General features: G+C 39.8%; 1 protein-coding gene across 1 annotated transcript; it reads right to left on the bottom strand.

The window, feature by feature from the left end:
• Nucleotides 1-1,237: 1,237 nt before the first annotated feature.
• Nucleotides 1,238-10,465, bottom strand: LOC120716262 (putative beta-lactamase-like 1). Its single transcript, XM_040003723.1, has 7 exons — nt 9,300-10,465; nt 8,969-9,109; nt 7,175-7,278; nt 6,933-7,090; nt 6,329-6,549; nt 4,426-4,531; nt 1,238-3,778 (listed from the first exon to the last, which is right to left on the bottom strand). The coding sequence occupies exons 2-7, from the start codon at nt 9,072-9,074 to the stop codon at nt 2,800-2,802; spliced, it is 1,674 nt and encodes a 557-aa protein (XP_039859657.1). The 5' UTR covers nt 9,075-9,109; nt 9,300-10,465; the 3' UTR covers nt 1,238-2,799.
• Nucleotides 10,466-11,847: the final 1,382 nt, after the last annotated feature.

The following is an 11,847-nucleotide window of genomic DNA, read 5'->3' as shown; positions in this document are numbered from 1 at the left end:
AGCCCACTTACAATGAAAATGTAAAACAAAAATGTAGTCATTGACCTGTGTAGTATGTCAACACTATTGGAAGTAAAAATAACTTGAACTCAAATTTTGAAAACACAACTTTATTCTTTTTTCTTTTCTTTTTTTAAATAAAGCTCTGACTTGTATTATGAGTCTGAGTCTGTGGTCTGGGAGAGAGTCCTGTAACTCTGTCTGCAAAATACAGTATATAATGACCAATGCTGGGCAATTAATTATATAGTTACTTCTTCAAAAAAGTACCTCAGTTTGGCAAACAACAAAGTTTTTTGCAGCTATTTTTAAAAAAATAAACATTTCAAACTATTTACAGCACAATCAGGTGTTCTGCATCAAATTTGATGCCACACAAATTATTAATGCCACTCCAAGAATAATTTCTGTCCACATAAAGGAGAACAACAGTCTGGTACCTGCAGGCCTGACAACAGCAGATGTATCACTGCTGTAACACCTGTAACATTCAGCAGTGGCCTCATTGTTCTGACACACACAACAAAACTATTGACTACACTACACACTAACTACATAAGATTTGCGCTAAACGTCGCAAGTCTCTCACGTCTCAAAACACCGCCGTCACTCCTAAAACTTCCCCCCGTTTCTTAACAACTTGCCATATCATTTTTTGATTGGTCGACATGGTACTTTTTTCGACCAATAGGAAAGGGTGGGGTTTTTTTGGTTTTGTTTTTGATCACAGGCAGAGAGCGCTTTCGAGCGTTTTTTCTTGTAGAACGTTTCTTCCCGCAGTAAATATAAACAACGATAGTTTTCAGGAAGAAAACCAAACATTGCATATATTTTTACCATAACTCTGGTTTTACGTGGCCTATTAACACACTTTAAAAACTGGTATAAAGTCCACACTTTCTCCGTCAATTGTTCCGTCTGTCCTGCTCTCATCTCCAATGGTTGTACACGTCATTAACGTGGCTTCACTCCACATCAGCCACGCCGCTTTGCTAGCTAAAACACCGGTGTCGGCACATAAGGACGCTGTCATAGCCTGTCAACGACGTTGATTAGCTGCGTATGTGAATCGCATTATTGGCTGGACTATGGGATAAGGTGGCATCGTTCTAATCCCATATGGGAGCAGCCAGTCACTTACTAACACTGCAAAACAGAATTGTTGAAATTTTAATTTCAATTCAGGTTAGATTTTTTTTGTGCGCAACGCAGATTTTCTGTGCGCAGAGACCGTGCCAGCAGTGCGCAATTGGGCACGTGTGCAGCTTAGAGGGAACATTGCAACCAAGCCAGACAAATTTGGGATCAAGTTCTGGATGGCCACGGATTTGGAGACCAAATATGTCTCCAATGCATCTCCTTACTTGGGAAAGGACCCCAGTCGTCAGAAGGGAGAGAGGCTGGCAGAGAACGTGGTCATGAAACTGATGCAGCCGTTTTTGGTTGGTGGGAGAAACGTCACAACGGACAATTTCTTTACTTCACTGTGGCACAGACTGCTGCAGCGCAAAACAACGTTACTGGGCACGGTGAATAAAGTAGGCCTACTGTTTCTGTGTGACTCCTCCCATCCTGCTGCACCTGAACCAGCTAACTGGCACTCTGATTCATTTTCTCGTTCATAAAGTACTTAACATGAACAGTTTTGAGGTAATTCAGTCATCAATATATAAGGACAGAGATAGGATTACATCACAGATGAGCAGGATGGACAGAATTAAAAAATGAGTACATCAGAGGGACAGCTCAGGTTGAACAGTTTGGAATCCGTGAAGTGAAAGTTGTTTGGTTTATTTTTTCAAGTACAGACTCTGTGCTGTTTAAGGTTTTCAGAGTGAAGATTAAGCACAGAAATAATTCAAACACAGTGTACCTACAAATTTGATTTGAGGTCAGGTGTCCTATTTTATATTAGTGCTTTTAGAACAGACGCACACACTCTCTCTCGCTCCTTGCAGAGGTCCGAGGAATCTTCTGAGGATGCTTATGCTATTTTCTGGAGAACTGATTGGTCATTAGGTGGTCATTTCATACCTGCTGATCACTAATCTGGAGCAGGTTTGGTTCAGAGCACAAGTTACAACTTGTAGGACGACTTACCCTGGAAAGAAGTGATCCAGTTTTGTACTACAGAAAGCTCAGGGTTAAACCTGAAGTTTTCTGGGTTAAGCTAAAATCCTACTTCGTAATACAGGCCTCTGATGACTTAGCTGTGTCTTAGTTTTTCTTATTAAATTAAAAAACACCCTTGGGTTTTTTTAACCTTGTTTGTGTTCACGTGTTGTCATGTTGTGGCTGATAAATTTTGAAATCTTTTTCCCAAATCTTCAGGGGGTTAGTAAATGTGGAAAACTTGCATGTACGTATATTTATGTTTTCACTTCATAAAACATCATGCTTACAGGGAAAAAAATCAGACTACAAAATCAGATTTATTTATTCTCTTGCCACTTTATCATAGACACATATTTACTTTTCCCCCCTAGGATCTGGATAAAAAGTGATGCTGCAACACTGCAGGACCAAAAAATATGCACAATAATGAAACTTTGCTTTTCTTGTGCCAACAATTTGGTAAAAGGATGATTTTCAAAAATAAATGTAAATATACAAAACTACATCAATATTATTAACAGAGGATTACCAGTGAATAATATTAAAACACAGCCTGCATTGATGATTTTAGATTTGCACAAGAGAGTCTTGACACTGCCTACACAGCCAAAAACAGTTTTTCACAGCATATTTCCTTGATACAGTTCACAGTTTTAGTAATGGACTTGTTTAAAGGTGCAGTCTTTATGAGGTAAAGTATGGTCTGCCAGCTATCCTCATCATCCTATATGTATTGAGTCCAGGGCAGTCAAACCCTGGTGCCACACCTTTCTTGTTGAAAAGGTAAAAATTGAAAAGCTGTCTGTCCTGTGCCTCCAGGGAGACTGAGATATTATTTACTTTCAATTTGCAAGGGTATGGCCTCTCAAACACCACCCTAAAAACCCTGTCCTGCAGATAATCCAGCCTAATAATTTGATACTTAGATGGGACAGTTGTGTCAACCTGTGGTCCAAACTGCTGCATGAGCAGCACACCATCTGAATCTGCCTTGATCTCATAGAATGTCATATTCCTGTAAGTGTAAAATCCCACATATGGAGCTGGGTCAGGTGGTGCTCTGACAGGTTGTTGAGCTTCCCTGAAAACATTCTCAAGTGCCGGGATTAGGTAGCTATATGCCTGGCTCACAAGGTCTTTGTCTGTTGGCCGAACTCCTGCCATCAAGATCACCAATCCCAGCTTGAGCCGAGGTACAAGGGAGAGGGTAGCAGCAAATCCATCCAGGTCACCATCCTTTCTCACCACGCTGTAGCCAAACTGTTCACTTATTTCCCATGGTGTGCCAGTGAAGTTGGCAAAGTAACCTCTGTGGCATTGGATGATCGGGGTCATCATTGTGTTCAGGGTGTCTTGGCGGAGCAGAATGACATCATATGTACCAAGAAGAGTCATCATAAGTTTGGCCATGTCTGCTGCTGTGGAATACATCTGACCTGCAGGCCGGTACCAGCCAAGGTCGTAAAGGGGAGCTTGCTTTCCATTGCTGTACACGCCCACAGCCATTTTCCTCTGAATTGCTGGTGTAAAATTAAAACCAGTGTCCTCCATTCTGAGCCGCTTCAGAATGTTGTCTGAAACCCAGCTCTCAAAGTCAGTGCCAGTCACATTCTGGGCCAAGATGTTGGCTAATAAAGGAAAAGCAACATTGCTGTAGTGGCATCTGGGGGAAAAGAAAAAATCATCTTACAGATGTTGGCAAATCCTCTTTGGGTACAGAGTACTTAAAAAAAATACTACACTATTATAGTCTGTATACTAGGTATAGCAGTGTTTCCCAACCTTTTGGAACCACGGCACATATTTCACATTAAAAAATTAAAAAATCACACGGCACACAACCAAACAAAAATATCACAAAAAGCATATTGATCTTTTCCCCCCACGCGCCAGGTAGAGCGAAATTGGCTCAGTTTGTCCCCAGTATGCCTTTTTTTCTTTCTTTTGACCACCTACTCATGCTAAGGCCTTCAGATTTCTTTTCAAATATTTATCTATTGCAATTATGTGCTACATCATCTCACAGCATGACTATTATGTAATTTCTTCTTCTGTTTTACTGGCAGTTTGCAACCTATTTAATCAGAGCATTTGGTTATACTGCCCTCTAGTTGAAGAGAATGTAATTGTTCTGCCCGTTTCTCATGCCAATCGCTTAGAGTACTAATCAGGTGGGACCAGATCATCTTCCACTGCGCACCTATGTGCCGCTGCACAGTGGTTGGGAAACACTGGGGTATATGTCCCCAATTTTCAAACATATCAAAGAAATGAAGCTTTATATACTGAGAAAGAAATAAGGTAACTTACCTAGTTCCTGGATCTGCTACAAGGACGTCATCCTGTAACAAATTAAGGGCTTCCCGTGTGTCTCCACTCCAAAGGAGATTAGTTGACCTTAATCTTCTTGGTAAACCTGTACAAATGTCAAACCTTATTGAATAAGGTATTTTGTTCATGACTTTATGCTTTAGTAAAGTGATTCATGAAAATATTTCACCAAACTTTGTATATGAAACCTTCACTTGACCTAAACATTTTATCAAAAATACTTTTTCTCAGGTGGGCTCTGTAGGCCTTCTACCCTATAATATATATCACCTTAAGGCAACTATTGATGTAAAGAAATGCTATATAATTCCAGGAGAATTTAAATTAAAAGCTCACTGACTATGCACATTTATTTCTTGTGGTAGGGTTTTTGTCAGTAATCACATGATTAGGTGATCACTCACATACTGGATATTAGTTTTAAATTTCTTTAGCTCTACACATTTACTGAGGCACTCATAACGATTGAGAGCGCTATTGATCGGTCACCTCTGTAAGACCTTTAGCTCACTATTAAAGATCGGTCTTTTACTCTGCTTCCTGTGACTTGCACTTATGTCCCTGTAAAACCATGACATTGCCTTTCCTTCATCATTTGTCTAGCAGCTTTTGTTGTGGCGTGCTGCAGTGGGTTGCAGGCATGTGCTTACTTTACGAATTATATTGTGTCAGACCTATATTGACCGTTACTGTTTACTGAGATATTTATCTATGACGTAATAGGAGTACCCATCAGAAGGGCATCATCCTCACCTATATTGGGAAAAGTCTATCTCTCTGTCAAAAATGATCCCATTATTTGTTCAAGTAGCTTATTACTCCTTCCCATCCATCAGTTTTTGGACAGCTTATCCAATTCAGGGTAGTCACAGATCCCAGCTCCTGTAATGCATGAGGCAAGGTGCACCTTGGATATTTTGCCAGTTTAATGCAGGGCCAACACACAGAGACAGACAACCATGAACTGACAAATTAGAATCACCAGTTAACCTCTTTAGAAAGTAAGAGGAAGTCAGAGACAATATATAAGACAGACTCCAACCAGCCTGGAGTCAGTTTCAAGCATTTTTATTGGGAAGTGATACTGTGAACCACTGCAACATATTGCAACCCTATCGCTATTAATTCTTTAAAATTAATTGCACTTTAGCTGTCATGTGAGTAGCGTATTGGTATCATCAGTCTGGTAAACTAGAAAATTCATAATTTCTTACATTTAAGAAACATTTCTTAAGCTTTTCTGAGATTTTTTTTAAACCCAGACTAAGGTCTTTTCCTAAACCTAATAACCAGTTACCAAAAACAAAACCTGGAACACGATGTCATCTGGTTGAAACTGAGACACAATTATGTCACCACTACCCTGCGTGCTGCTTATTGCAGACTTTGTTGCTGACCACTCACAGCACTGTAGGCTGCAAGTCCTATTTCAACTGTGCATCCATGCAGCGCGTTATTTTATACATTTCAAGCACTATGTTGATCTCACTTTTATGGGAAATGTAGAATAACCAATTAACCTAACATGTATGTCTCTGGGAGGAAGCTGTTGGGTTAGGTGACAGTGGTAACCACGGCAACATTCTGCTATATAATGGTGGCATTCACTTTCTGATCTCTAATGGTCATTTTGAATTGGAAGCTGAACAATGAAAATAATAGTTTTTCATAATTATCAAACAAAGATGTTATTATTTTAGGACTTACAGTGAAGTTTCTGTAAGTGGATTATCTGTGTCCCTCCCAATGCGACTAGTCAGTCTTTGTGACACTGATGCTTCAGAGGTCTGGACTGGCTACACAGGCTCAACAGTTATTTGATTTGTGTTGCTTTAATGGATCAAGGATGACTGCCGTATATAAAAAATGGTTGTGGGGTTACCAGAGAGATGGCTGGACATCCTGCGCAGGGTGAGTGCAGGGGTGTTGATGCCCAGGGTCCTGACTAATGAGGATGCTGGTTGCCTGCTTTTACCCAGTGGGTTCTTGATAGTGAAGTTGTCTAAGTACTTCTCCAGAGGGTCATCCAAAGAGTCCACCAGACCATCCTCCCATAGTTTGTATAGCATCAACGTGGGGAAGATCTTAGAGAGGCTTGCAATTCTGTTGTCACAATAATGCAAGGAAGCACACCACAATAAAATGGTGCCATAAATAAATGCATCCTGGTTTAATGCATAATATTTTCACTGGACAGATTTGAGCATTTATCATACTTAATGGGTTAGTTGCACACATCACAGAAAGAAAGCTTGCCTTATGCAATTATGGTCTAATCCCAGCGCCTCACATCAAATACAAGAATCACACTGCTGGTTACAGCATGCATGGTAGTAATTATTTAAATTAAACTATTAGTATTATGAGAACCTTTTAGGACTCATTTAGACAAATTACCACTTCTTTTTTTCTTCATATGTCTTTTTCTTCATATGTTATGTTCTTATACCTCAGTACTATACCTTGTGCAAAATAATACATCTCACCTGTACGCTGTGTACTCGTTGGGTGCAGGTGAGGAGGGGTGGCTCGTGTTCCTTTTGCCAAAGTTTCCATTCCATAGAATTGAGTCATTTAAAACCATGATTGCTGATATAGAAGGTAGCTTGGTGGTGTGAATTCTTGACCTCAAGAGTATATCTATCTGTTAGGAGAAGCTTTATTAAGACCAAAGGTAACATTTCAACAACATTTCAATATATACTCAATATTTCCAGAACAGATTTACTTTTTCTAATGCAATCCTCAGTGATGTGATGGGATGTTTGAGTGGCACAGGCTCCGGAAAGCGAGGACACATCTCTTCTGCTGTCACTTTTTTGGTGAATCCCTCTGTAAAAAGAGGTGCAAAGGCAGACTCATCATGTCTGAAACCTGAAGCCCTGTCCATCTGTGATAGCAGATCTTACAGTTGTAGGTTTACATATGTATCCTTTTATCATATTTATGTAGAAGGGCCCTTCAAAAAAAAAAAAAAAACAACCCAAAAAACAAAGACATTTACCAAACATCAACATATCTAAAGATTCTGACCTCTAGGGGAATTTGTCAGTTGTTGTATACTCCCACCTCCTCTATAACACACTGGACAATCTGAAGAGAAGTTTCAGCAACTTGGTTCCTTCAGCCTCGCTGTGGTCTCTGAACCAAGATATTGGCAACCGATCCGTTAAGTCTTGTAAGCTGCGAGGTGGAGCCATGGATCTGATTTGTTCGCTAGAACATCCCAAAGATACTCAACTGGATTGAGATCTGGGGAATCCAAAACCCAAGTCAACACCTCAGACTGCTTGTTATGCTCCTCAAACCATTCTTGAACCATTTTTGCTTTGTGACAGGGTGCATTATCCTGTATTAGCATGTATGGCAGGACCTCAAGGCCACCTTCTTCCATTGCTCCAAGGTCCAGTTCTGATGCTGCTGTGTCCATTGTTGTAGACCAGTTAGCGTAAGCACACTGACTGGTCTACAACTTTCCAGCCCCATGCTCCATAAACTGTGATGTTCTGGGTATTCTGATAGCTATCTATCAGAACCAGCATTAAGATTATTTGCAATTTAAGCTACCCTGTTGGAGCGGGAACACCCCACACAAGCTGCAGTTTTGGAAATCCATTTTTTTAGCCATCACAATGCGGTCCTTGTCAGACCCACTTGAATCCTTACACTTAATCGTTTTTCCTGCTTCTAACACATCAACTTTGAGGACAAAATGTTCACTCTCTCTCTAATATATCCCACCCACTAACAGGATTCATGATGAAGACTTAATCAATGTTTTTGAATTCACCTGTCAGCGGTCAGAATGTTAGGCCTGACCAGTGTAAATTATCAACAGCGTCTGCTGGTGTTAGACTTGAGGATATGAAATCAAGCCATATTTATTTTACAAGTTATGTGAAAAGTAGCATTTTTCAATGACTGTTTCTTTAAAAACAAAAAAAGCTTTGATGACCCTTTAGGTAACAGTAAATGAATATCATGGTCTGTCTGTTTGGATGGTTGGTAGTTGACACACTTTTAATTGACTAGGCCTGTTATTAAATATGAACATGTAATGATACAGTAATGGAAATACATTAATAATAAATGTTGTTTTAATAACAGGAGTGTTATGCAGTTTCTAATGTACTGAAGGGACACACTCTAACATGTATGTAATAAAAAACGGTTATTAAATTCAGCGCGTACACATGAGCCCCAAAACAATCCCATTGTTCATTATTATGTAATGCTTTAATTCTCCTAGGGCCACAAAGTTATAAACCTGGATTGTTTCTTATATTACTTCAGTCCCAGTGTGTTTTACACCATCAGACACTACACTGCTATCTCTCCGCCTGAGTTAAAGTCTGCTTTAGCTCCTTGCTGATCCTACTGCTATTTCCAGCTTTGTGTAATCCTGCTGCAGCTCCTACATATAAGTACTTACACCAAGAGGATAAGAAGGCCCAGCTCACAGGTTAAAAAACACTGTACATCTCATATGAGTGTAAGCCAATGATGGCTAGCAGCTCTTTACCTGTCTTCAGTTTTGGCTTCCTATATTGCCATATGAAGCAGCAGGTCATGACTACAGAGAGCAGAAAGAAGACAATCATGCCAAACATGGTCCATTTCACCTTCATCTTCTTTAATGGTTCTTACAGACAGCAGGCAAAGCCTATAAAAAAGTTGTACAAATGTTTTAGTGATTTTCTTTTTTATCAGATATTGAATCCAACATAAAACTCATAGCTCAAATGCATGCTAGTATGTTTCATGCCATTTGAAAATGTAGTCTCATGTCTTTTTTGTGTTGTCATATAAAAATGTCCCTGAACATGAGTTGCATTAGAGATTGATTAGCTTACCAATGAAGTGAAAAGACGCCTTCCTCAGAAGCCCCTCATTATCTCTATGATATTCTTCATCATCAGACTAGAAAAAGCCACCAATTATTTTCCTTAAGGTACACAGAAGAAAAGTCAGCAAGGCCGCTTGATCCTCTGTTGCTCATGAGCAGTTACTGGCCATCTACTACATGCACTTAATCCTGACTGTTATCCCAAGCTCCAGTAAGAGAGTGGAATCTATTCCTACTTTACCATGATGTCATAATCTACAGGGCTACACCACTAAACGTAAGGAAGGCTGTGGAATCGAAACCTCTTGAACCCTCACCCTCTGAACACTTCCTGTTGATTCTGCAAGAGAGCTATTTTCAGCAGCAACAATTTGAGTAAATTAAGTAGTCAGAGCGATGTTGAAGAATTTGTATCACTTTTGCATTTTAAATTCAAGTTATCAACATCGCTGTGATACTAAAACGCCACAGCACATATAGATGTTGTTTTAGATAATAACAAAAGGTAGAATCACAGCTCACAACAAAGTATTACTAAATATTTTAATATCTACTCATTTATCTAGGATAAAACACAAATCAGTGACTACAGCAACAAATAATTCAAATGTGAAAGAAATGAATCAGAATGGTGCCTCTCCAAGCCACTAGAAGGCGCTGTGGACTTTAAATAAATGCTATTTACAGACAGACATATGTCTTTAATAGATATATGGCTAGATAGGCAGGCCTAACCTGTGCAAAGTGGGAACACACTAGAAGCTACACCTTTCCGAGATGCTCTTCTTTTACTGTTGTCAATGAATCTAATTTGTCCCTAAGATTCTCCAGCTGTTTCTTTTTAGTACCATGTACTTTTCCAGCCTTTTGTTTCTTCTGTCCAAACTTTCTTGAGAGGTGTTGGTGCCATCAAGTTCCAAAAAACGTTTGTATTCATTTTAAAGTTCATCATCGCACAGAGACAGCATCAGTGAACGCTAGAAATGATCCTTTTGTGACCTACAATGCAGACTTGATTTTATAATCTCTCCAACTTGTTCTGTGTCTGTCCTAAGGCCTCCTTCCTCCTTCCTTCTCACAAAGGAGGCGCACAGTCCCTTCAGTCATTCGAGATGCCTCGCCTTATCTTTAAGGGTATCCAATAAGCCACCCTTAAGATAAAACTGATATTTTCTGGTTGTAACTGGTAACAGTAGATCCAGAACCAGGCTAGGGGAGGGGTCACCATCTACTATAGTAGATGGTGACCCCTCCCCTAGCCTGGTTCTGGATCAAGGGAGATCTTCCTTCCAGCCATCACCCTGTACTTGCTTGCAGGGGATCTTGTGACTTTTGGAGTGTACCTTACAGTAAAAACACCTTGAAACAGCTGCTGTTGTGAATTGGCTTTTGGTAATTCAACTAAATTGAAATTAATTAAATTGTTTGCAAATTATTCCACTCTGTTATTTCTTATTATTTGAAAGCCTTTCAGGAATGGGCTTCCATATGCCACCCTACCTCATGAGCCATAGAGGTTTTAGTTTTTGTCGCGTTGTTTTTAAAAATGATCCACCACTTTCTGCACTGCTCTGCTCTGCTCGCTGGGACCCCAACAGTGAGAGCAGCCAAAGAAAGGCACCAGCTTTACTGACCCATAAGTCAAGATAGATTATTTCTGATTGGATCGCTGATGGTGTGTCTGACCTACAATCTGCTGCATTCCCATTGCTGTCTCCCTGGGCATAGGTTTCCATAGGAACAAGCCGTAGGCTCCTCTAATCTGTTGTTTTGCAGCTCTCACTCATCTGGAGGCAGGCTGGATTCCTTTTTGTCATGCCCATATTCTTCTGCTCTATTTCCTCACTGAGCTCTATCTCTTTTTCTCTCTTGCTTTACTGGCAGCGCTATCCCTTTCTCACTCTCTGTTTTTCCCTCTCCCTTAGTCTCTTTCATCCACTGCAGTCTTATCTTAGGGAATGTCTCAGACAGGTCGGCTGTGGAATCTCTATGGACATGATAGCAGTGCAGCTTGCAACAAAGCTATTATTGAGTTCTCAATGACAAAAGGACCAAATAAAACATGTCCTCATATCACAGGTTAGTTGTGTTTTTTACTTTAATTTGTTTTATTTATACTCATCCAGTCCAAATAACATGTCTGAAATATATCACATGTAGGGTGAAAAAACTAAATGTTTAAACATTATGTTTCCAGTGCTATGTAGAAAGGCCAAAGATTGCATCCATAACATTTAATGGATTTATAAATCTAATAAAGCATTAGCATCAAAAGCATTAACCCTCTCAGGCTCAAATTAAGTTTTTGTTGCTTATGCACAAAAGAATACCTGCAGTGGTACTTCCGAGTAAAAAAAACTCATAAAATATGTATGTGGGGTAATCAGGTTGTTAGCTTTTAACTGTTGCACATCTGCAACGCCTGCCTTGAGAGGGTTAAAATGTTGGTACAACAGCCTCTTGTCTTTGAATCCAATTCATTTCAGTTCAGGTTTTATATCACCAGTTCACATCACAGTTGTGAACTGGTGACAGTTATTTTAGGATGCAACAAG

Source organism: Simochromis diagramma, unplaced genomic scaffold (assembly GCF_900408965.1).
Source record: "Simochromis diagramma unplaced genomic scaffold, fSimDia1.1 OVJJ01000466.1, whole genome shotgun sequence".
NCBI lineage: Eukaryota > Metazoa > Chordata > Actinopteri > Cichliformes > Cichlidae > Simochromis > Simochromis diagramma.
The sequence above is the reverse complement of the archived record's forward strand: the minus strand, read 5'-3'. Positions and strand labels throughout refer to the sequence as shown.